Source organism: Ursus maritimus, unplaced genomic scaffold, assembly GCF_017311325.1.
Source record: "Ursus maritimus isolate PB19 unplaced genomic scaffold, ASM1731132v1 scaffold_7, whole genome shotgun sequence".
NCBI lineage: Eukaryota > Metazoa > Chordata > Mammalia > Carnivora > Ursidae > Ursus > Ursus maritimus.
In genome coordinates, this window is record NW_024426885.1 from 11,934,308 (window position 1) to 11,960,854 (window position 26,547).

Here is a 26,547-nt window from a genome sequence, read left to right on the forward strand (position 1 = left end):
TTCTGCAATCTACAGCCTACTCTTCAGAAAAGTCCCACAACCTTCACTGGATATCTTCAATCCATGATTGGAACAAGAACTCACTCTCGTTTGCCAGTGAATGAAAGCCCCCAGATCAGAGGCGGCTTCTGTGCCACACAGCTCCTCAGAAAGTCAAGGAGTATGGATTCCCTGGGATTCACCCTCAAAGCAAATAAGTCACTCATCCCTGTTTCCCAAGCAAATATTTGTATTGTCCTTGACTGTGGGTGCCATTTTGTTTTCCTCCTAAACTGGGTACTTCCAGGACAAAAGTGATGTGGGGAGAAAAAGATATTTCCAAACAGCACCTGCATCATCCAACCTAAAAATAAATCCAGTAGAACCGGTTTTAGGAGTGATGCCACTGCTGAAAATAATGCTTACACGTATAATGACATCAGCAGGTAACAGACCTGGGACCTGCAGGGCCCCAGTGTCTACCAGCATCTTGAGCTCTTGCCTGCTTTCCGAGGCCGATCCATCTACCCTCACCCTCCTCCCATCTGGCGTTCATTTCAGGAGCCCACGTCCGGACCTACTAAATTCAAGGAAAAGGGCTGGCTGAACATAGGGAAGCTCTGGATTTAGAGCTTTCATTAAAAAGTAATATGGACTTTCTATTTCAAGAACCGAATATCTAATAGTGTTGCCAAGGAGAAGCTCTCCAGGACCTGCTTTAATGGTAAATACGAACGGTTGTAATTAGCATATTAATAGCAGTTTGATTTTCTAACGCCATATGAAAGCATCTCTCCAGCCTCTTTACAATACTATCGGCTTGGAGGTAATTACAGAACAGAGACAGAGCACTGGAGTGCAGAAGCATGCTCTCCCCAGTTCGGCCTCCAGCCGGCCGCAGCCAAGTTTCCAGACCAAGAACGTGGAGGCATTGGGGGGCTGATTCCACCTCTTGCACCCCATTTTAGCCCTAAGCTTCTTTCCATGGTCTGACAACCTGATTCCCAAAAAGTGAAAACAGAACATTTCAGACTCCAAAGAACCCAAATCCCAGCAGAGAGAGCTTCCCATGAACAAGGATTGACCTATGAACGAGTCCCAGAACAACTTTGGCTACTCACAAGAGCATCACTGATTTTTAAAGAACTCTCCAAACTTGATATTCCTGGCAACCAGCCAGGCTGCACTCCTGAGAGCTGAGAAGTGAAAAAGCAAACTCACAGCCCCAGGGCCTGGAGGCGGGGGATGAGGCAGGAGGATGCTGCCAGGTCGGCCATGGTTTCCAGGTCTCACACTTGCCCGTGAGCTGCACAGAACACCCCACACCCACCCTCGGGCTTGTGAGCACCACGCTGGGCTCTAAATCACAGCCCAGGAGTCAGTTCTGGGTGCAGTGAAAATCTGGCTATGTGGCTCCGGCCCTAATTGCATTGCAGGGCGGAAGGTTGGGGAGCCGGACTGGCTTGCACTCAAGAGTGGTTCTTGTCTTTTCAGAGGGGCTGATGGGATGGCAGGCAAGGCCGTGTCGGGCAGCCTAATTGCTACAACTCTATACTCCAATTAAACACCAAATAAGGGTGCCTGGGTGGCTCAGTTTAGTGTCTGCCTTCGGTTCAGGTCATGATCCCAGGGTCCCGTGTTCAAGTCCCACATCGGGCTCCCTGCTCAGTGGGGAGTCTGCTTCTCCCTCTGCCCTTCACCCTGCTCATGCTCTCTCTCGCTCTCTCAAATAAATGAATAAAATCTTTAAAAATATAAAAATAAAAAATAAAAATAAATAAACACCAAATAAACGTGCTGAACAATCCAAAACAGACCAAGCTTACCAGGGCCACTTCAGAAGCAAGTTCTAGTTCAAAGGAGGCTTTTTCTTCTCAACTCAACTGCTGTCCCCTCCATCGCCTCAAACTGGAGGCAGCTCACTCTACTGGAAGCGCCCTGAAGACAGGACTTTTGTCCTCTACTCACATATGCCTAGCACACAGTAGGCAGCCTCCCTCATAACCAGAGCTGGTGAATGAGATGAGGACAAGCTCTTAGGTTCAGCTTCCAGAAAAGCTCCTTAAAGTCCTTTGACTCATTGAGAGAAACATACATTTATCCTTTCCCTTCTATTCTTCTTCTTTTTTTTTTAACTAACTGCCTGGAATAAGAACGTGATGGCTGGAGCTACATCAGCCATTTTAGACCATGAGGTATCTGGAGCACCAGAGAGATAGAAGGAGCCTGAGTCCTTGATGACACAGAACAGCCAACCCACAGCTTACTTCAAGACTTCATTTATGTGAGGGAAAAATGTGGTGTTCAAACCATCCAGCCAACGATCATGAGTATCTAATCCATGGGATACTCTGCTTTACCACCAAAACTTCCCTTGCTACATCCTACCCCTCAGTCAAGACTGCCCTCCTCCCACCCTAGGGAGGAAATAATCACTTCTTTATTTGACCAGCTGCAATACTTTCTCATATAGCATAGTGGTTAAAAATTTATTATCGGGGGGTGCCTGGGTGGCACAGCGGTTAAGCATCTGCCTTCGGCTCAGGGCGTGATCCCGGCGTTATGGGATCAAGCCCCACATCAGGCTCCTCCACTGTGAGCCTGCTTCTTCCTCTCCCACTCCCCCTGCTTGTGTTCCCTCTATCGCTGGCTGTCTCTATCTCTGTCAAATAAATAAATAAAATCTTTAAAAAAAAAAAAAAAAGAATTTATTATCGGGAGTCAGACCAGGGAGCAAATTCAAGTTCTTCCATTTACGAGTCACATGACTTACGGCAAATCATTTCACCTCATTCAGACCCAGTTTCATCAGCTGTCAGTTGGGATGCTTACACTACCACCTTCCAGACTTTCCTGAGGCTTGGAGGATAATAGAGGCAAAGCTCCTGGCACTCCATCAGCACGAGACAAACACGGCCATCAGCTGTTTGTGAGCCACGAATTTTGTCGCCATAGTCTATCAACTGCAATAGTTCCCACTGTTACAGTGTTTACTTGATATTTTTCTTTAACCTGGGTGTTAACTGACTCTCCCTCCCACCTGCTGGGAAATTACTGCTGTGGTTACTGTTTATTTTTTTATGACATACATTAAAAAATGCATAACCACAGTTTGGTGTGCTACATACAGTCATCACACACACGAAGAGGCGAGCCTGCCACCCTTCCTAATATTGTTCTGAGGTTCTGAAGAAAGAAAAGCACATACGTCTTCTGTTCCTATCCACCAGGCTCCTTGAGGATGGGGCCTGGGTTGTACTTGTCTCTGATTAACCCGGCATCTGGGACAGAGAAGAAGCCCATTGAGTAACTGCCTCATGAGTGGGAGAACATTCTCTCATAGCCATATCACAGACCTGGACAGAGAGCACAGCCGGATTCCATTCCAGCATATTCTGAGGGTCATCCAAATTCTTCTGCTGTGCTGGGTGCATGTTCCATAAAAAAATGACACGTGAGAAGTGGCTGTCAGCAAAGGAGTCTGCAATCGTTTCCACAAACATTTCCATGAACCTTAAATGGCTTTTGCTATAACGGGATTTGATCCATCTCGTGGAGCCCTGGAGAGACCTGGCCTGGCCAGTGAAACGTGGCAGGGCCTTCACGGAAAAGGGGTCCTTCTCTGAGCTGGACAAAGAAGACCTTCTGAAGGAGTTTTGTGCCACCTCGACAGCTGAATACATTCTTGCAAAATATTTCCATCAGGGAGTGCAGTCCCTTATGCAAAGCAAGAGGTGGTGACATTCTGAAAACACTGCATCCCAAGTAAAATGGGAGCTGTGACAAGGATGCAGCGGGACCCAGCTTCTGGGTCAGAGACACTTTTTTAACGATGGAAATGTTTTGATGGAAAATAGTGCACTTGGCCTGTTAAGAAGTAACCAAGCAAAATGTTTTGGGGCATAAGTAAAATGTTTTATTTGGCAAATTCATGCCAGTTCGGACTGGAAGGTAACTCACTTCTCCTACCACCTCAACCTTCCATGGCCAAATGGTAGACTGAAAAAAAATGAGACAGGTGTCAGCAGCAGGCTGCTTGAGACCAGAGGGCCAGAGACCTACATGCAGAAGGTTCTGGAGATGGAGGATCTCCGCTTGGCAGGAAGTTCATCCAGTGGAAATGAACCTGACCCTCCAGCCCCGTCTGCACTGTGTCCTCACCCCATCCTGGGTGAGAGGCTGGGTGGGGGTCATGACCATGCGTACAGCCCGAGAGGCAGCAGTAAGCAGTCACATCCAGGCTTTGCCTATAAACACGTAAGTCAGGCAACTTCTAGAAGTCCAATCTGTGAGATGAGAACGAAAATACCACTTCCCGCAGGACTGCTGGGCGATGACGTGCGCTCAGGGAGTGTGAAGATAGCTTTGCAAGCTGCACGGCAGCCCCCAGCCTGCATGGGGAGCTAGAAAGGCGCACTCAGAGCAATAGCCAGGGGCATGTGGCCCGAGCAATCCCCACAGGCCGGTGGTGGTTTGGAGGACCATAGGAAACACTGGAACTCAGAGGGATAGGAGGAGCTAGTACTGAATCAGGCCCGGAGGAGAGAACTGGCTTTCACCATTCAGACCTAACTGGGGAAAGACCCCAGAAAGGCTGTCAGCAGGACTGCAGAGAGAGAGACCCCATGCCCACTGCTGATGACCATTTCGGGCGCCGGCGGGAGGCATTCCCCATCCCTGCACACAAGGGGTCCCTGAGAGGGGTCTGAGTGGACACTCATGGAGACCCCAGGAGGTGTTACTTATTTAAACCAGGGTACAGGTGAGGAACTGCTTCCTGAAGGTGACAGACTTGCCCAAGGCCATTCAGGGAGTAAGTGGAAGAGCCAAGAAGGAGCCTAGTCTGGTTTTAAAGACACTGCTTTCCTTCCAGAACCATCGGAAATAGGGTCTGACATAGCACCCCCTCGGCCCACCTCCCAGAGCTATGGCCCTGCCTGTAGCTGCTGTCTTCCTTTTGTCTGCGGCTTTGTAATACTGAAGTGCAAAGAGGACCAGCCTCGGCCTGCTGCTAACCCAGCCGGTCAGCTCCCTCCCTGTGTCCGTCCAGCAAGAGCTCTTCTCTGAACTCAGCGAATGGACTATGTTTAACCTCTCCGCCTAGAGCTCATTCTCTCAAATTCTCTCTTTTGATGGTGCAGGGCAGGGGGTGGGGGGGGGAGGAGAGTGGAGGATGGCGGGGGATTACTCACCTCTCATCTCTTGCCAACATCTCAAAAAATCTGTCTCCTGCTGGTGGCCAGGACTTCAAGAGCAGCCCTCCTGTGGCGGCCAAGGGAGTGAGCAGAGCAGCCTGTCATCTGCTCCCCCCCATCCCGCCCCCAACACACACACACTCCTATGTATACCCCTCAATCAAGCTAGCTCCTTTCTTGGACAATGTCGCCATTTTGGCTCACTGTGGATGCTTAGTCTTTGTGTCTCTTTACCAGGAAGGGAGAAGCACGGCGAAGCAACAGACGTACTTGGCCTGCCACCAGGGCTATAACTGGTGGTGTCTGAGTCCCCTCTGGGGCACCTTCCGATGGCCTGTCTAGCCAAGCACGCAGCCAGTTTCTCCAACACGGGGGAGCCGACCAGCTGTGCCCAGCCGGGCAGGCTCAGGCCCCCTCCGGGCTGGTTGTCCCCCAGCCAAGTCCATGGAGGCACATTCCATCTTCCTGCCTGAGTCACCCCACCTTGCAGAGCCCTGGGGGGGGGACTCTGGCCTGGCGCCGCCCAGCACACTGGCCGGTCACAATACCTTCCGCTCCTACATTCCTCGAAGCCGGTGGGCAGGCGCCAATTTGCGCCACTCCACAGGGAGGAGGGACAGAACTTGGGCACACCTGCTTCCCAGGTGGCACACGAAGCTTTTTCACCTTTTCACCTCTAATGTACTAATTTATTGATCGCTTACGTTTCAAAAGAATACACAGTATTTCCCAATAAAAGCACATTTCAATTGTTCCATGAAAGACAAAGAACAGGAAATAAGCAGTGAAGAGGGAGGGGAAAATAGGACGAGCTCCCTCCAGGACATCTGACAAAGGAGAGCTATGCTTTCAGCTTGAAACTTGGCTGGGGGCTTGCCAGCAGTTTGAACAAAGAGAGATGCAGGTGGGTGGATGGCGGAGGGGATGAACTGCAGCCAGGCTTCAGGACTCCTCGGGAAGCACACAGACAACAAAAGCACCTACTGTGTGCAGGCTTTGGCTACGTGTTGGGGGAGAACTGAGATTCAGCCCCTGTCCGTGGGGGCAGGCAGGCAGAGTCTGGTGGGTGAGCGAAGGGCTCCCTGGTGGGGCATCACTCTGCCCTCCCGCATGGAGCAAGGACGCTGGACGCTGGAACAGGATGGGACAAGGGACAGGGCCACCTGGCATTTCCTGGCCGCACTCGCAGGGGCAAGTGTGGCTGCCCTCTCTACTTGCCAAGCTGTCCCCGTCCCCTAGGGAAGGTTCAGAGCCAGGAGAAAGGCCTTCTCTACACCGGAGGCTGCTCCTGACCGAGTGTGTGGCATCGCCTCCTCGCCCAGGAGTCACGTCTAAGGCAGGATGTGAGGAGTCAGGCACCAGCACCGTGTCCCTTCCTCCCACAGGCCCAGAAATGCTTCTCCCCAGCTCCAGCCCTACCCCCCCGCCCCCGACACAAGATGCTACTGCTGGGGCTTTCCAGGCTCCTCAACTAAGGCACCTCCGGGTCCACGGTGCCTGGCCACAAAGCCAACAGACCTGGTCCCTCCTTGTTTCCCGCCATCCTCAGCCTCCAGCCTGCCCCGTCCATCACCGGCCAGGGAGTGGGGCTAGCACAGGACTGAGGCCTCCCAGCTCTAACACTACAAAGAAATCCACACTTGTTACTGGGGAAACTGGACCAGAACTCAGATCCCCAGCTCCAGGCACTGGCACCCCCACCTGGAAGGAGCCGCCAGGATGGGACGCGTGGGCTCAGAGGCTGCCGGGAGGGGCTGAGCTCACTTCCTGCGGCAAAGCAACATGGAAGAGATCAAGGTGTTCCTGGGGGGACTCTCCAGCCCCCTAGAAAGGCCTTACATCCCTTGGGTCCCCCTCAGCAGGAGGCAGAAGCAGAGGCAGCTCGTCCTCCCCCGGACTCACACAGCCGCCTCGGACCCTCGGGTGAGGCTCTCCCGCTCCCAGCCAGTGGCCCTGACAAGTCCCGTCTGAGCCTGAGAAAGGTAGCGCGATTGATACTCAGGGGCCCCGCAGAACTGGGAAGGTCTGGCTTCTGGCCTGGGACATTCTTCCCTATAACCACTACCCTCCCTGCCAGGTCGGAGTCTCCAGGTCAGAGTCATTTCTTTCCCCTGACATCCGTCGAGGTAGGAAGGCTACAAGACAGCCAGCGGCCTGCCTTCAGGATATTTCATCTGGTGACGGACATTCATACACACACGCACACACACGCACATAACACAGGGGAGAGTCGCACATGCCAGGCTGTGTTCCATCAACAAGAGGGAAGCCCTGCAGACTCTTCCAGAAGGCTGGACAGCAACAGCACACGCAGAGGCTCCCCTCAGGTAAACCAGGTGGCAGCCGTACCTCGGCCCTCAGCACTAGGCCATCAACAGAAATGAAATGGCTCCCAGAGACCATGATGCTGAGGTGGGGAGAATGAGTCCCACAGACAGTAAATCGGTTGCATTTCCTTCTAGGCCTGGGTAAAAGATTCGAGCCAACACCCTCTATGTAAGCCTGAGAGGAGGCCCGGCCGGCTCTGTCCTCAGCCGGGGCACAGAGGACAGGAAAGGCCAGCTCATTCTATGGGGCTTTCCGGTGAATAGGCTTCACCAGGGCCCCGCCCCCTGCCAGGGCCCCGGGGCTCAGGTGAGCAGTGAGGACCCCCGGCAAGGCCCACGAGCCCTCGCCGACAGCATCCTGATGCTCGGGCAGGTGGCTGGTGAGCTGGCAGACGTGCCTCGGCCTGGTCGCTGCAGCCCACGCGCCCCACAGAGACCCGAGGCCGCTGCGCCGGGCCGAGGCTCAACTGTAGGGTCCCACAAGCAGGAGGCCAGCTGCAGCAGGAGACCGTTCACCCTCCACAGACCCAGCCCCGTGGGGGCTTTTCCTTCCTGTCCCAGGAGATGGTAATTCTGAGCCAGGAGGCCACGGCCAGGAAATAACTGAAGGAAATGCCCCAAACGGCAGATCGTGGAGGTGTGCGGACAGGGCTGCCAGGCTGCAGGGCGAGCCGCACCGGGTCCAGCTGCACGGGCTCCAGAGGACCACCTCGGGTCCTGCCACGACAGTGGCTTCTCATCACTCACTCCTCCCTCCCCACCCTTGTGGATTCCTTCGCTGACTTGCTGGTTCTGTGGACACCTTCCCGGCTCCCACAGAGGACCGGGCATCAGGGGAGGGGCAGGGCTTACCAAGGTGTCACACACCCTCTAGGGAAGTAGTCAGACATGCGAAGCCTAGTTCTGTTCCCTGTGGCCAGGGTTTGGTGGCGGCATGTGTGGAATATTCTAGAGCCTGGGTGGAGGGGGTGGGTGGTTATTTCAGGCAGCGGTCCATTGACTTTGGAGGTAGGACCTGGCCAGGTAGGGAGGAGGACAGAGGATGTGGCCTGAACAAGGACCAGAAGCAGGAAGAAAACCTGTGCACCAAGGCCCCGGGTGCACAGCCCTCGGCTGGTGCTTCTAAATGTGCCACTGCATTGAAGCTCTCCAGCAACCCCGAGACATGAGCGACACGGTCCCCATATCTACAGGCAAGGACCAGGCTCAGACAGGATCTGAGTCTGGCCCTGCCTCTTCGTAGTGTGTGACCTTAGGCAAGGGGCTTCACTGCCACAAACCCTAATTTCCTTAGATGCCAAATAAGCCTAAAAACAGTGCCTCCCTCTTAGGGTTGTGGGGTAGGTATAAAGAGGCAACGCAAAGTGCTGGGCCCAGTATCCGGCACATAATAAGAACTTGATCAGTGATGGCCGTCATTATCACTTTTGTTCTGTGTCTGTAGCTCAGAGAGGTTAAGCAAACTGCCCAAAGTTACAGAGCTCCTACATAAAAAGCAAGGATTTGGCACTGTGATGTGCTGATAACCATAATGCTGATAGAGGTTTACTCAAGGGCATGAGAAGCCCAAAGTTTTCTGGGGGTGGGGGGTTATGGGGAGAGGACCACTCTGGGTGGCTTCATACAGCATGTCAGAGACCAATTTTAGAGGGGCAGAGGACAGGCTTGGTAAGAGGCCCTGGCAGGGCTATGTGGTTTGGACTCTGTCCTGTGGGCAGTGGATGGGCCATTTATATCTGCTAGAAGCCTCAACTTTGATGTCTTTAGAAAAGTCAAGAAGCATCTAAGTGCTAAGATCAACACACAAGAAGGCTAGATTGGATAGGCAAGAAGGAAAAAGAAACCAGCCATCAACAGTGGACCAATGAAGAGGCTACTGCATCAGTCCAAGCAGGGTGATGAGCGTCTAGGCAATGGGATAGAGAAGAGGGCACTGACCCAACCAAGTGGGCGCAGGGACTCTGAGGTTTCTACCTGGCGAGGCTGGCAAAGCCATCATGGGACATGGGGATCCAGGAGAGGTGCAGGCTGGGAATGGGTAAGGAGTTAATGCAACAGGTGAGTGAGGCTGAGAACGATTCCTTTTGTGTTAAAGACAAATGGAGGGTAGCAAAAGCCCGAAGAGAATAAGTCTCATGGCTGGCTGGCCAGAGGAGGCGGCCAGGGCCCAGAGCGGGTGGAACGCTCCCTCTGCACCCCACACCCTCATCCTGAGCCCCAGCTAGTGGGGGCCTGCAAGCCCCACCTGGGGCACCTGAGGTGGTCCCTCAGAGACAGCCAGAGTGACATTCGAGCCCATCTGCCGCCTTCTGAAAGGCCCTGCAGAGGGTAGAGGGAGAGAGGAAGACAGCAGGGGTGTGAGAAACCACCCCCGGTAGGGGGGAGGGAAGGGACAGGTGGGCAGCAGGAGCAGCTGTCAGCTCGGAGACCTCACGGGTGGTGTGAAAGGCATACTATGACCCAGCGTCACAAAGAGAAATGTGCTCCCAGCCTGACGCCGCAGGTGACAAAAGCTCCAGCGGCTCTAGCCTCTATGGCCTTGCGTCATCAGGAGCGGAGGCCACCTACAGTACGTTACAGGTCCCGGGCTGGGTCCTGGAGAAACGCTGTCTCATTTCTCCCTGGCACACAGTAAATGATAAATACCTGGAAAAGCGAATGAATTTCCTATCGTTCCAAAAGCCCAGACTTCTCTGTCTGTCCATGGCTTCCCTTTGCTCTTTGTTCTCACCCTGATGACTGTTGCAGGGGCTCTCAGAGGAACATTCAGAGGCTCCCAACTACCTGTTGGACAAAGACCTAACCTTTCAGGCCAGAGGCACAGATGGTGTCTCGGGCCTAAGCCAGCCTTCTTTGGACCTCTTCCCTCATGACTCGCTGCACAAAGCCCATCAAAGCAGTGTGCACCTCACTTCCCAAATGTGCCCCCATGTTGTCCTACCTTCATGGGGGTGGGACGCATGGCCACCATGGTGGAAATCCACAGCCAGCACAAGCTTGACTCAGGCCCAGGTTGGAAGCTGGACTCTGCGGCTTCCAGAGCTCTGTAACTTTGAGCAATTTACAAATCTCTCGGAGTCTCTGTGTCTTCATCCATAAACTAGAGGGTGGAGGAAGCAGCACCCAGCCCATAGGGTTTTGTAACCATTCCGTGAGTGTGTGTCTGTAAAGCCAACAGTCCGATTTTCAGCCACGGTAAGTGCCTAGGAAATGCTTGCTGGTGGTATGATGCTATCCTTGTGCATTCCAAAAGTCTCCCTCCTCTCCCACCTCCCACCTCCCACCGAACCCTTCCATCTTACATAGATGCCTCTGTTTCCCTTCCCCGCCTCACCTCTGGGCACTTGGTCCTGAGGAGGAACCTGTGACAGAACCCTACTTTCACACGGCTGATACCCAGCATCATGTGTGTACTTTCTGCCCCATCTTCCCAAGCAGGGACAGCTCCCGAAGGGACGGAGCTGGCCTCACATCCCCCCTTGGGGTCCCCCGCAGGGCCTTGCCCAGAGTGAAAGCCGAACAGGGGTCTGGGGCTGGGATCGGCTATCACCCCACCTGGCTGAATTGGTTGAGGTCCCTCCCGCCCAGAGGCAGAGGGATAGGTAAGATGGCCTTTGTTGGGGGGAAAGGGGTCCCATCCTGAACTTCTAAGTCTGCTGAGAGTTAGTAAATAGAGCTTTGAGGCGTGGAAGTGGGGCTAAGGGGAAAGGGGTCATATTCAGGTTACATAAAGCAATAAACGTGGCCCAGCCCGTGTTGCCAGGAGCCACTCCTGAAAGCAGCTCTCCACCACCTGGCAGCTCCCCAGATCCCTGGCACAGAGTTCGCGCATAACAGAACAAGTGAACGAATGCATGAACAGATCAACTTAAACCCAGCAGGATCTGGCAACCACCACCCACAGGGGAACCAGGAAACAAAGCTGTGAACTGAACAGGACTGTGGCCACAGGGATGGTGACGAACAGCAGTGACAAAGCAGCGGCCACATCGGAGTGCTCACTGCAAGTCGGGCCCTGGCAGAGCCCTCCCCGTGCATTTTCTCATTTGATCCTTGGGACCGCCTATTCCCATTTTGCAGGGAAAGAGATTGAGGACTGAGAAGATGGACAATTGTCCAAAGTCACAGTAAGGAAGAGGGCCTGGCTCAAACTGGTCCCTCTGACACCAGAGCTCATGTTCCTCACTGTTGTCTCCACCCCAGCTTGACTGAGCTGGGTTGGCCCTTCGGTAGCTTTGTCCCTGAGGCATAAGCACAGTGCCTACAGCGGCCTGGCACTCCCAGGCTGCTGACACCCAAGCCTGATGAGGGAGTCTTTTGGTAAAGCCATTCCCTTTGCCCCAAGCTGGGCTCAGCCGAATCCTGGAGGGTGTCACCTCTGAGCCTGTCTCTGCCTGGCCAGTCAGGCTCTGGCGTGACGGCTGGAAGCATGCACCCCTCTCTCAACTCTCCCAGGCCTCCCCCTCAGGTCAGCTGGGGCCAAGGAGGGGAGAGGAGAGCACCCTTTTAAAAGGACTCAGAGAGAAAAAGAAGATGCATCAGCGATCATTCTAAGACTTGGGAAGATTAAGATTTTTTGTTTTCCATACCCAGGGGAAAACAAAAACATCTGAGCAAGGAAAGAAAACTCAGATTCTAAAAGGGCCTGGTGCAGAGGAGACACTGGTGTTGGGGGCTGGGGAACGGCACCAGGCAGGTCCAGTCTCTACCCTCACGGAGGCTGCTGTTAAGCAGACCACAAAGGTCAGTCATCAGACTGCTGCCAAGGGTAAGGACCAAACCCAGGCCTGTGGAGGTTACCAGAGAAGGCTTCCTGGAGGAAGTGACCTGCAAGGTTGAGTGGATTACCAGGTAGAATTAGGGAAGTGTGTCTGGGGAAGGCATGGAGAAGGGAGGAAATGGGAAGAGTGGCTGGGTCGGGGGACAGGTGGGAGGGGGGAAGCTGGAGCAGTAAGCAAGGGCAGGTAAAGCAGGGCCTGGTTGGCTTGGATAAGACCTTTGGGCTCCATCTTGGCCACAATGGAAAGCCATTGTAGCAGGTGGTGGCGTGATCAGATGGACATTTTAGACTGAGCTTCCTGGCCGCTGTGTGGAGCGTGGTTGGACACAGGTGAGCCTGGATGGAGTTGAGGGCAGGGGAGACACCGGAATTCAGGCAGGAGAGGAAGGTAGCCATGGTGAGGCAAAGAGTAGGGGTGGGGAGAGGGGAGCCAACTCCAGAGATATTGAGGATGCGGACTTCCCAGGACTTGGAGAGGGACTGACCGTGTGTGCTGGGCAGGGGAGGGTAGGCAGGAAAAGGAAGCCTCCCAGGTCTCTGGTCAGTAGGAGGGAAGGTGGTGAGTTTCACCAAGGTCGGATATGGGGGCAGTTTAGAAGAACGAATTACAGTTCTTCAGGACAACAGGAAAATTACTTTAGCCATTTGTCCTACTGAAGGGTCACATGACCACACTGAAAAGAGCCAGCAACAAACCACCGAGCACTTTACAAACAACATTTCCTACCAGGAATTCCTGTGGCCACCCGATCATCCATTAAGGTAAGGATTGCTGTGTCCCCATTTCAAAGATGAGCAAATTGAGGTCAAGTGGCTTTCCCAAGGCCACAGAATCTAGGGGGAGGCATGAGCACCTCAGTCTTCTGCCTCCCAGTCCCGTAGGGATTCTACAGCCATATATTTCAATTTAAAATGATATCTGGCTTCTGGGCAGGGAGACGAATGACAGAGGAGACAATGCTCTCTCTATAAGCAGAACAGACCATGACAGGGCCGCAGACCAACATGTTCACTGCAGTCATCTTACCGGCAGCGTTCACTTTCCTCTTTTTTAGATTATATTTTGGAAATTTCATCAATGGATGCATTTTATTTTTGTAAGGAGAAAAAGAACTAAAAGATAATTCTAGAACTAATTTTTAAAGATGATATAAGGACAGCACAACCATGAAACAGACAAAACAAACAGGGGTATTCCAAATGCTTCTCGATTTTGCATTTTCCTCCCTGACACTGGCTGGAAAGGGCCACAGCTAGGAGTCAACAGGAACCTGCCCACGGGAGCTCTTTAGGGGACACACTTTTTGTTGTTGTTCTTTGGTTATTTTTTTTTTTAATGTAAACGTTTATACTGGCCCCAGATATCCTTCCACCCACATTTTTTCCTTCTCACTCTCTTGGGCGCTAGCTCCGAGGTGCTCCGAACAAGGGGTGTTTAATGCACTGAGACGGATGCTGGGGGACATGCTGCCAAGGTGCTGCTGAGCAGACAGAGCCTGGGAAATAAATTCCGTAAATAGAGTCTGGGCAGAGACCATTGAGAGTGTTGTCCTCGTGTCTCTTTATGGGGCAGAACGCTGTCATGCTCATCCTGCCGCGGGTCAGCCGGCCTCTTGGGCCGGTTGGAGGTCCCCGTTGCTGCATAAACTAGCTTGTTTTTCCCACTTTCGGCGACGGGCCTTAAAACAGACAGAAAAGCCCTTCTCATGCCTGGGACTGCCGTGACTCGGGGCGGGCAAGCGGGGCCCAGGGGTGCTCACCGAGCCTCGTTTGCTTTGTCCATCAGAGGCACATTTCAGGGTAATGGTGTCTGCAGATGCAAGCACAGGCTGCAAATGGAACATTCCAGAGGAAGCAAGGGAGGCGGAGAGGCCACTAGACTCGCTGCTTGGGTTTCGCTAATGTGTCTGGCCTTTAAAAAGACAGTGTGGGGCTTTCTCACCTCTGAGCCAGAGATTAAAATGTCACAATGGGGGACAAAGATGTTAATCTGAATGCCAACTGGAATGGCAAAAACTAGAGGAAAACAAAAACAAATAGTTCTCTCTCTGGACATATACGTACCTGTACATACACATTTGCACATACGAGTGTATATATACATAATCCATATACGGCCTTTAAAAATCAGGTTTATGCTATGCCTATGGGCAAGGGCTTATTTTCAAAATAGCTTAACGAAGAGTCGGCCGACAAAAATTAAAGAAGCCATAGGGAGGGATACACTGGGGGCCTGGACCAGGGCTGGGTGGAGAGCAACAGGCCAGCTCCCCACTGTCCACTGGTGTACCCGCTTCCCTGGAGGAGGGCAGCCCACGAGAACAGGAATTTCTGTGTTTTGTTCACGGATGTCTCCCCAGTGCCTGATCCTCAATAAATACGCGTGACATGGAAAAACATAAATCGCGTTGATGGAGAATGTTAATGATGTGGGAAAATATTTTTGAAATTACATTAAGAAAAAAGGTAAGGGGGGAAAAAACCGGTAGGTATGTGCATGGGGGAAAATGCTAGAAGGAATTACATGGAAATGTTGACTGTAACTACAGTGGAGTGGTAAAATCATGGGTGACCTTTCCTTAAAATCTTCTGTATGTTTTTAAGCAAAGTAATTTACCAGTTAGAATGACTTGAACAATAACAGCAACGAGAATAAAGAAGGAATAAAGAAGTACCATGTCCATGGTCCCGAAAGCTGTTGGTCCTCCTTAGAGAGTCCTGTGGCCTGTGGGGAAGCCGTCGGCCTGGGGCTGCCACAGGTAACCCTGAGCCAGGGTCAGCAGGGAGAGGAGTGTCTACACTCAGACCTGGTGGGAATTGGGATTCTCTGGCCCCTTGAACTTGATCTCCACAGACCATGTAAGAATGTGGGTGTTAGGGGTTGCATTGCATTCCCCAGAACAGATATGCTGGAGTCCTAACCTCTAGTACTTCGGAATGTGACCTTATTTGGAAATAGGGTCTTTACAGAGGTAATCGAGTTAAAATGAGGTCATTAGGGTGGAACTCAATCCAGTACGACTGGTGTCCTTATAAAAAGGGGAAACGCGGAAACGCAAACACACACACGGAGAAGGCCACAGGAGGATGAAGGCAGAGATCACAGTGACGCTTCTACAAACCAAGAAAGCCAACGATCGCCAGCAACCGCCAGCAGCCAGCCGAGACGCTGGAGTCCCAGACCCCAGATCCAGCCTCCAGGACTACAGACAGTCCATCTGCTGTTTAAACCACCTGTGGCACTTGGTTATGGCAGCGAAAGCAAACCAAGACAGCAAGAGGAAGCCTGCTGTGGAGTCAGGTCACGGGGAGAACTTGGCAAGTCACTTCTCTCTCCGGTACTCAGTTTACTTATCTGGAAAATGGGAAGCCTGGCCTAGAGCAGTGGGTTTCAAACTTGGTTTTAACCCTGGAATAAAATCTTAACAAAGAGGCTCAAACATTAAAGGTAAAAAGAAACCCTGATCAGTCAGAAGCCTGCTCTGGATTATCCCCCTCTTCCTGCAAAGCAGCTTTTGGAAACGATTCCAGACCGTCTATAAAACCTTCATCAGTACCCTAGTCTAAGACTCTCCAAACTTGAAACCCACCAGCTAGGATCACGGAGCATCTCCCATGCACCCAAGCTCGTGCTGGGCACGGAGGATCCGACCCCTTGCCTTCAAGAGGCGGCTGGTCTTGCTGGAGAGGTGACGCTAATATCAGGAACACAGTGGGCGGACAAGCCAGGCTGCCCTCTCCCTCCTGAGAGCTACAGCTGCAAACAGGTCACCTGATGTTCTAAATCCGCCACATCTAAATTTATCTTGCCCTCCAAGGACGAGCAGATGCTGTGCCTTATCGGGGCACAGTAAGTGGCAGAACGACAGACGTGACGCGCCCTTATCACCCCAAGGACGGGAATGACGTCTGCAGAAAGACTTGGTCTCCCTGACGATGAAATCAAGAGCTCACGTGCCAGCAGACCTGAAGGGGACTGGGTCATGCAGGCCCTCAGGTGGGGTGGGACCCAGCCCAGGAGCCCAGATTCCTTTCTAGACCCTTCTGTGTCCCTGAGGCAGGGGAGGGGAACCAATTGCCCCTGAAAAAGGGCACATAGAAAGGGAGGCTGTTTGCAGGGAGGACCAGTCCCTGTTCCATCCCTGGAGATGGGGACCCAAGGCATCCCATTCCACACAGGAAGAGGAAGAAAGAAAACACTCATGAGCACCGAGAGTGTGCAGGCCGACCACCAGAAGCTGGACTAAGGGGCCACTGCAAGTTGCAGAGCTGAGCAGCCCAGGAGGGGGCTGGACTCCAGGGAAGGGGGGTCAGGGTCAGACTGGACTGATCCGGGCCTGGGCTTCCCCTCGCAGGACGGAGGCCCTGGACCCCACCTGCCAAAGGCTACATGGCAGTTCCTGCCTGCCGGCCCCCAAGCAGAACAAAGCAGGAGCCCCTGAGCCACAGTCCTGCAGATCTGCAAAGAGGAGGAGGCTCTGACCATCCTCCTGGAGCCCACAGACTCATTAGGGGACACAAAGTCAACAAGGAACGAAGGAGATGGTGTCACTGTCCCCACTGCCCCACTGTGGAATCAGGTGGAGGGTTCAGTATTCGTTCAACTTTTGAGTACACGAAAAACATGCCAATGTATTCTCCTTTCTAAAAAACCACCTTATAGATAAAGCTGATGTCCCCTCTGACCTCCACGCCTTCCCCTGGGGTAACCATTGTTAGGACTCTGGCGTGTAGCCTTCCAGAACACCCACATGTCCTTTCAAAGAGACCCAGCAGGCCAGGGCTCAGGGCAGGGTGCGACACTACGGACTTCCCAAGGTGTGCTGTGGGGCTGACGGGAGGAAAGAGCAGCTGAGGGCTGGAGGAATCAGGGTGGGCCTCCAGGAAAAGGAGTCTGGAGGCAAGGGCCCAAGGCAGGGGTCCCTGGGGACTGGACCCAAGTGATGTCAGCACAGAAACAGGTAGCCCCGTTCATCATTTGTAGTCAATTCTGCTTCTTTGGGAAACTCTGAAGCCCTTCCCAAAGGATCCTCACCTTTGCCCTCATACCACCAGCACCATGATGATAAGGATGACAATGACAATGACAATGACAATGAAATAATGGCATGTGCTGGGCACTCTGCCGGCCCTAACAACAGTTCTATGGCACTGACATCAGTGTTTCCATTTTACAGACAACAAAACTGCAGTCCAGGGACATTAAGCAACTTGCTTACTGTCGCAAGGCTGAGGGTAACAGAGCCACCACGGACCACAGTGTCAATGATGGAGGTCCCTCCACGAGGCTGCACTGCTCCTGCGGCCAATGGTACAGTTCTTGTGCCTATGACCATGCCTAGCATATGAGGGGCTCCACAAATATTTGTAGGCTGATTTCTTGGTTCAAGACCATGAGCAATGTTGACTGAATAATCATGCATGAGGCAGTCCAAGGCCGTCTTCATGCTATTACAGTGTTTGGGTTCTTCGGGTTTTTTGTTTTGTTTTGTTTTGTTTTAAGTGAAGAATCTAAATTTTCTTCTAGGAACCCCCTACAGTCTAGAGCTTCTGCTCCTGGAAAGAGTTAAGGCTTTGGCAAGGGGCTGTCCCACAAGGCAAACCAAATGTCCCCCATCCATCTATGAGAGCACAGGGCACCACAGCAGCCACTTTCTGTGAATGGCCTCCCCGTGAACGTCAGTCCCGCCAGGGGGTGGGGAGGGGGCCTTGATTTATTATATGGCTTTTGGACAGTTCCTCCAGAAATACTGCCAAACAGTGGAATAATAAACTCTTTCACTCAAGCCCCTCATACTTTTTTTTTTAATGAAAGAATAAAGTACGCAATGAGCCTGAACTAAATAAATAAAAATGCCACACTTTTGCCCAACAGAACTTTCTGCGTCACTGAGGAATATTTGCAGACCTCAACAATCTTTTATCTTCACAATGACGTTCCAGCCTTCTCCGTTTTGGGTGTTCTGAGAACTTCTTTGATTTGGGCTCTCTAATTACCTTATGAGAACAATTAGCTTATTAACTAATAATGTCATTATTTGATGTTGCTTGGAGCAGACATTAGAGAACCCCTTCCTCCTCCTGTGCTCTGTCTACCGTCCACCAGGACTGTCTGAAGTCAGTTACTCATGTCTGGGCTCACACTGGAAGCAGATATGTGTGGCAAGGAATCCCTGTCTTAATACTCGTTGCCGACAATCACAGGGCTGGTTTCCGGGTTGGGTGGGGAGACAACGTCCATTCAGCCACTTCATCCATCCAATCACTGTGTCAACCATGAAGACCTCAAGATAGAAAGGAAATGATCCATGTCTTCAGGGATCTCACACAAAGAGATGCCCTGGGAGGCTCAGAGAGATGCCACCTCCTCCAGGAATGTTCCTGACGGGTAGAGACTCAATTGTTCTCCAGCTTTGCATCCTGTTCCTCCATCATGCAACTCTCTCAATTTGTTATCACCTCCTTATTTCCATCAGTCTCCTGGGCAAAGCTGTGAGTAAGCTCCAGGAGAAGAGGAACCAGGTCTGTCTCCCCGGTGGGTGGTACATAATAAATGCTCAATAAATACTGGTCAAATAAGCAAATGAACACACAACCCATCTGCATGAGATATAATAAAGACAGAAACAGAAACATCTATTCCTCTGGGTGCCGAACAAGTCTCTCTGCTTTGAAGACTGGCTGGAGGCTGATGCCCAAAACGTTTATGAGTCGATCTGACGCTGGGGAGTGGAAAGCTGGAGCTCAGGGCCTGGGGCCCGGACTGTCCTGGGCAGGTCACTTCTACTCTTGGAATCTATTCACTCAGGTCTAAAATGCGTGGTTGGATAAGATGCTTTGAGTTCCTTGAGTTGGGGACTCTGTGAAAACCTCACATCGCTGTGATGTTTAGTCAAACTGCAGCCTCAGGGGAAAGGGGCCTGGGCCACTGCGGCTGGCCTCCCCCACCGAGGAGATGCGAGACCACGGCCCCATCTCGTAAGTGTATGAAGCTTCCTCATCTACACAGTAAGGGTTGGGGCAGGGGTGCTACAGTAGGAGTTCCTAAGTCCAAACTTCTAGGACTTTCAGTGGAGAAGGCTGGCTAGATTAAATTTGGGTACGGTACACACATGTCACACATCTTTTCAAAAGAGCCCTGACTTCTAATATTGCACACACTTCATTCACTCCTTGATTCACCCAATATTTAGTGAGCCCCTGCTCTGTGCCAGGCACAGTTCTGGTGGTGAACCAGACAAGACCCAGTAACTACTGTCATGGGGTGCCCAGTACCATTGGGGAGACAGAAAATACACAAGTCAATGACTAAACAAAAGATGATTTCATATGTAGTTATGAGCAAAGAACATTAAGAAATTGCACCATGTGAGGGGCAGCAAGTAGAGGGAGAGTGGGGCTCCTTTCTAGAAGCTGGTTGCAAAGGCTTCTATCTGAGCTGAGACTTGAGGGCTCCCTGGAAAAACGTAGGGAAGAAATTTTCAGGTGGAGGGAAGGGCAGGTGCAAAGGCTCTAGGCTGGAAATACATGTGGGGTATTTGGAGAACAGAAAGGTGACCAGTGAGGCTCATGAATGGGGCAGGAGGGAGTGACCGGAAACAGAGGTGAGGGCCAGCTCGCGTAGGGCAGGATGGGAAGGGCACTGCCAAGAAGCCCACGGGGAGGATTTCGGGGATCTATGGACTTGGATGGAGAAAAATGTCATCTCTCTTTTCACCAACCTCTACCTGAAAACCAGCACTTCCCCAGTTGAACGCAGACAACAAACAACAGTGACGTTAGGGTGCCAGGGACTGGTCGATGACAGACGCTGCTCGTCCATTTACAACACCGCGGTGGCAGACACCTGGAAATACCACTTCTGCTCCTCACAAATGCAAAGTTACAGTAGCTGCGAGCACAGCGGTCGGCTGTTATCAAGTCTTAACAGAGACGCTCACGCAGTCCAGTATCATAAATTCGAAAAGTATCTAAGAACTGAATCTGAAGAGAACCGGTTTCTCTTATAACCCCATGGATTTTGTTTTAGAAAAGGAAAAGCCTTGTTCTGAGAAGGGGTCCCTAGGCTTCGCCCAACGGCCCAGGTGCTCACGAGCCACAGTAAGGAGTTTGACATTTACTCCAGGCGGGACGGAGCCGCCGTTTCAACGAGTTTCGTGGGCTACAGTTTCCGTGTTTCAAAGGCCTCCCGGCTGCGGGGCCTGTGGTTGTGCGGGGCAGTGCCAAGGGCAGGAGAGGGCGTGGCTTACCTGGCCACTGTCCTGGGCCTTCGGGAGGGGGCAGCGTCCCCAGGTCCTCGTGGGCTCTGCTCTTCCCTCTGCTCAGAAGCCTGCCCCCCCCCACCTCACGCTAACCTCTGGACCCAAAGGAACCTGGTCCCTTGGCCTGAAGTCTCCTCCCCCCCCGCACCGCCCCGGGGCATCGTCCCAAAGAGCTTCAGAAAGTGAGCTCATGTGTCCACAAGAAAAATAAATGCGGCATTCGCCACTTTTCGGTTTGTATATTGCTCTAGAAAAGAAATGAGATTTTTATTTTAGAAAGCCTTCCAGCAGGACCCCAGCGGAGGCCAGGCAAACACCAGGGGGACGGACCGTGACCGCTCGGGGAGGCCCAAGCACTGGGACCCACTGCCATGAGCGGCAGCCCCGCCGTTTACGGCTGCCTTCCTGTTTTCCCCGGGCCTCTCTTCACACTGCTCTCTCACACACAGAGTCTTTTCAATGCCCTCCAGGAGAACAGAAGAATCCATTTTCACACGCCGGCACGCACGTTTCTCCCACCCTCCCCGGGGAGTGGGCCCTGCCAAGAGGCCTGTTTATGGACATACAGGGACAGATGGGGATGGGGCCCGTGGGGTGGGGTCCTCCAACTGAGACAAGCGGAGAGCTGAATCCTATGCTCCCAGATGCCCCAAACCGGAAGTGAGAGTGGGGCCAGGCCAACTGGGAGCTGAGGGACATTTATGGTGCTTCTCGGGCAATGCCTGGGAGCCTTGTGAGGGAACAGGGATGCAGTGTGGGGTCTGCAGGGTCTGGCTTTGGAAGGAGAGGGCTGGAAGGGGCAGGGCTGGTTCACCTCGAAGGATCAGAACAGTGTCAGAAGCGGAGAGGAAGCATGCACTGGGTCTTTGGAACCAGGCTAAGTGAGCAGCAGGAAGGGAAAGTGAGGCACCCATGTTGCTGGTGAGGAACAGCGCAGAAGGGTGACCACTCTAGGGGCCAGTTGCCCCAACCACTGCCCATTTAGCTCTGCACCCCTTTCCCAGGGCTCTGGTTAGAACAGGCTGGGTTTTGTTTTTCTTGGGTGGGGGTTCGTTTTTATCTGTATCCATTGGCATTTCTGGATTGTGAGTTTCTCCAGAACCCGGTCCCTGGGAATAAGGAAGGCAGAAAAGAGAACCCAGGAGCTTGCTGGCATGTCATTCCTCACATTCCCGGGTCCCCAGCCAGTCTGCCTTCGTCTCTCCACTTTTCACAATTTTCCTCTATTTGTTTCATACATAATGTCCGGAGCTTTTGCCTGTTCTTGGCGGGAAGGTAGGGGACAGTGCTCTACTCCATCGTGTCTGGAACTGAAGTCCTACACTTCATATTGTTATGTTTTCTATTTTTTTAAGATTTATTTATTTGAGAGAGAGAAAGCACAGAGGGAGAGGGAGAAGCAGACCCCCGCCGAGCGGGGAGCCCAACGTGGGGCTCGATCCCAGGACCCTGAGATCATGACCTGAGCCGAAGGCAGACGCTTAACACACTGAGCCACCCAGGTGCCCCTGTGTTTTATATTTTTAAGAAACACATGGATCAAATATAGCAGGATTCTCCAATTTCTTTAGCCTGTCTGGCAGTTGCAGGAAAGCCCTTACGTGGCTTTCAATACTCTTGCATTTATTGGAAACACTGTATAAATTCAGTGTTACTCACACCCCTTCATTCTTCGCTCACTCATCCGCCCAGCCTCTGTCGTGCACCTCCAGTCACCAGCTACACAGTGGCAAAGTAAAAAGATCCTTCCTGAAGAGCCTTTCACAATTGGGGTGAGCAGACAGCAAACAACAGCTAAGGCAGGGTGCTCCCACAGAAGAGGACAGCTTGAAAGATCCGTGCCAGGGGGCTAACTCAAATTCTCTGAGGAAGTGGTGGTGGGGCCTGACTGTGCCCCCAGGGCATTCCTGGTATCACCACCTATGTGCAGTCTACCCAAAGGAAGAGAAGCAAATGCCTTCGTAAGAACACGCTTCGTGGGCAAGGCCCCGCCCAAGTAAGCTGGCTCTCACACAATTACCCCACCTCTCTGCACAGCTCCCCGCTTCGAGTGGGGGGAGGTCTTTCCTCCTATTTCAAGCTCTCTCCTCCACATCAGCACTCCGGAAAGGTCTCTTGCATCAATCTTTTGGCCGTAAGCATGAGTGGGAGCCATTCCCTGGGCCTGTAGAGGAAAACTGGGCTCAGCACCCAGAACAGGCATTCAGGGCCAGTGAACTTGCTCACCCTGGACAAGAGAAGACTTGTCTCCCCAAGGGTGTATGACAACCATGGCAATTGAGGTCCCCACCCCTAGGCCCTATTCTCTCCAAGTCTAAATTAGCATGAACGAAATGGCCCCTGGAAAAAAATGGCCAGACTCCAGAGAGGCCCTTCCTCCCTGCTCTCTGGAAGCCACTTGGAGTTTAGCTTGGCAAAATGCTCCCAGCCCCAGGAGATGTGCCCATCTTCTCTCCCACCCTGCCTCAGGTGCCCCCAGCTTCAAGGGTGAATGCAGCACACCCAGCACGGGAAGGGCCCAGCAGAGTGGTGGCTGCTGGGCATTCCAGAAAGAGAGCAGGAGTGCTAAGGGGAAGGTGTCCTGGGCTCCTGAGGAGGGCTCCAGTGAAGCCCCATTTACACACATGGTCTCATTTGACTGGGTTCATGATCACTTCTTTCACCTGAGGAAACGGAGGGTCAATAAGATTAAGTGACCGGTCAGGTGGGATCTGAACCCAAGTCTGTCTGAACCCATTGACCCTGATCCCTTCGGCCAGCTCCACTCGCTCCAAGAACACCATACGGGGGATCTGATCTGAGGTGTTGAGGTGAAAGGTGGATCTCGAGGACACTTCCCCGTGCTTTAGCACCCTACCTGCTTCACCAGCTCACATCTGCCCCCACTGGGTGCAGGCGGCATACACAGGGCACACAGGGGAGAAGGGCCGGGGTCCCCACCAATAGGGAGGAGCCCATCACGTCCACCCCCTCCCTGGGAGCCCTGTGTCCTCATTTGGTGAGTTTGGCTGTGCCGACCCCGTGAGAAACAAGGCCCCTCTGCTGTAGGAGGGGCTTGGCTGGGTGGGCGCCTGAGAAAGAGGACTGGGTTGTCCCACTGAACAGGGTGGCCCCTCGGTGAGCACCAGAGTCCTTTCAAGAGGAAAGGGAACCCAGACATTCACCCCGCCCTCAGCTCCCAAAAAGCCTGCTTGCTGAGGGCAGAGCCCACAGGCTCCAGGAAAGAAGGGTGGGAGGCTATGAGGGGGCACTCAGTACCAGGCCTGGCCCACCTCCACCACCCTCCCATAAGCTGTGCAACTTCGGGCCACTTACAGATCCTCAGTTTCCCCATCTGAAAGATGGAGTAAAAAAACAGTATTTGCCTCCGAGGGTAATTGGGAGATAATCCTGCCCCAGCACACACCAAATATTCAATGAAGTTAGTTTCCTTTTTAGAGGCGTAGGGGTGGGGGGAGGAAAAGAGGGAAAGGGAGAGTGAATCCTAAGCAGGCTTCATGCCCAGCGCAGAGCCCAACTTGGGGCTCGATCCCACAACCCCGAGATCACAACCTGAACCGAAATCAAGAGTCAGATGCTTAACCAGCAGAGCCACCCAGGCGCCCCTGTTAGTTTCACCTTTCAATTAGCAAGGATGTCAGCCTGGAGCTCCCACCTGGAATCACTTTGCTGCATTAAAGGGTTCGTATCTGACTCACTGTACAAAACAGTTTGTGGGTCAATGGGCTCCTCGCTCCCCCCCAACCCCTTCCCGCGCCCCCTCCAGGCAGGCTAGCTTACCTATGGTCCTTCGGAGGTCTTCACACTGGCTAATGTGAGGAAACTTCAGGATTTCCTTCCACTTCTTGCTTTTCCCCTTGCGCTTTCCTCCACCCCCTGCAGAAATGGGGGGAAAACATGTTGGGCTGATGTTGGTCTTGTCCAAGGCTCCAGAGCCTGTTTCCCATCCCAGTGAGTCTGTCCACCAGCTTCAGGGGCTGGGAGACAGCCAGGGGGCTCAAGGTCAAGTCAGTGACACACCCCAAACCCCAGCAGGCACACACACTCCCTCCAGGCCAGCATCGAGCCTGTGTGCTCTCCCCGCATAGTCGGGCCTGGGCCTCTCCACCAGCTGGAGCAGACGAGCCCCTCCAGTCATCCAGGCCTGAGCCCACACCCGGTGCCCTGGTCTTTGTCGACATCTCCCACTGTTGTTCAGACCCACTGGGTGCCCAGCCTCTGGCTCCAGACTAGACCCCGACCTTCCCACGGCAGGGGCCAGGTCTGCTGGACTTAATATTGCCTTCGGGCTCAGGAAGTCCCGCAGAATAGATCCACCAGTGAGTGGACCGCAGCCCCCTCATCGCCTCATTCTGTCCTCTCGTTTCCTGTGGAGAGTCCCCTTCCCCACATGGAGGCCAGATGTTGGGAGCAGGGACTTCAATTTCCACTCGTCTCCTGTACCCCCTTCTCCTCCTGCCCCACAAACCAGAGGGTTGCAGAGGCTGTGTTCTCAAGGCTGCGAGGACTCCTGAAGGGCCCCGTCCTGCCTCACGTCCTCCTCGGTGTGCACGTGTGATGAGCATGCCCATGCTAGGGACATGCACGTGTAACACACACGCACATGTGATGAACACACGTGCAATGAAGAGCCACACATGCTGAACCCGCACATGTGATGGCTATGCAGTGAACGCGCGGAGCTGAATAAGGTATACACGCGGGCCATTCCCATCCCCAGTACTACTCCTTATCCATGGGACGGTGGACAGATGTCAGAACGCTCAGGTGTGCAAACAGCAAGGGGAAACGCCAACTCTGGCCTGTGTCCCGGAGCCCACCAGTGTTTGGGCCTCAGACCCGGAGACCCCTCTGTGTCTCTGTGGCCAGGACTCTCAAGGGACTGAGATGCCATCGCCCACCCCCACCCCCAGAGTGGCCTTAGATACCATCTTGCTAAAGTCACATAGCCCTTTAGACCCCTCGGTATCTTGGGATATTTAGGGCCTTTTACCTTCCTTCACGCAGTCAACACCTCAACCCCTGTGGAGTTTAGGGCCCAGTTAGAGACGCAGGAGCCGGGGCAGAGCCTGGGCACCCTGGGCCTGCTCCTTGCTCTAGGTGGCTGTGCAGCGTCTCCAGTCTCCAGCCCTCCCTGAGCGGGCGTGGGCCCCTCTCTCCAACCAGCAACCCGACGGATGTGGGACGAGCTGAGCTTACACCCACCCCGGCCCAGTGTGTGCCCCGGGGCTGGCAGGGAGCTGGTCTCCATGTGTGAGGATTCCTCACTGTCAACCCTGCTGCCCTGGGAAGCTGAGGCCGGGTTCCCCATCAGCAACTGGGTTAGCTTCTGAGGCCAGGCCCAGGACCCCCACCCTGGGGGCTGGAAGTAGGGGAGGGAGCTGATGGGGGTGGGGGTGTCCCTTCTCTGCTCTCTGCTCATCCTGTTTTCCTTCCTCTCCAATCTCTGCAGAAGGCAAAGGCCTCAGACTCCAAGGGGCAGAACGAGTGTGCACTGGGCACTTGCTGTGGCCAGGTACCATTTGAATATTATCTTGTTTAATGGTCAGAATGACCCTTGGAGGAACAGATCACTGGACCAATGTCACAGATGAAGAAACAAATGTCCAAAGTTGAGCAACTTGCCTGCTGATGGCCTGTCCGACTCCATATTTGCTCTTCCTCTTGCTGGGTCAACACACATGGGCGCACATAGCAGAGCCCTTCCCCAGGCCCTGGCTTGGGCCAAGTCACTCATGTGCACTCCCTGGAGCCCTCACTCTAAGTCTACAAGGCAGAACCATGACTATTTCCCCCTTGACAGATAAGGAAACTGAGGCATGGGGAAGAAAGAAGCAAGTGGCCTTTTTTAATGGCTCATTAATGGCAGAGCCAAGACCCCAACTTGAGTGGACTCCAGACCCTAGGCCTGCGCCCTCACCCTTCTGTGTGTAGACCTTCCCTTGGGGTGCACCGAAAGCCAGGGAAGTTCTCAGGGATCAAAAAAAAAAAAAAAAAAAAAGCTG

The 26,547-nt window shown here is 53.1% G+C and overlaps 1 protein-coding gene across 2 annotated transcripts in view; it reads right to left on the minus strand.

Annotated features, from left to right (window-relative positions):
• Positions 1–26,547, minus strand: part of GRK5 (G protein-coupled receptor kinase 5) — a 202,582-nt gene that overhangs the window by 82,085 nt on the left and 93,950 nt on the right. For both annotated transcript variants that reach the window (XM_008685104.2, XM_008685100.2), the window contains exon 2: positions 24,323–24,418. In XM_008685104.2, the coding sequence (XP_008683326.1) occupies positions 24,323–24,418 (96 nt within the window). The remainder of the gene's footprint in view (positions 1–24,322; positions 24,419–26,547) is intronic.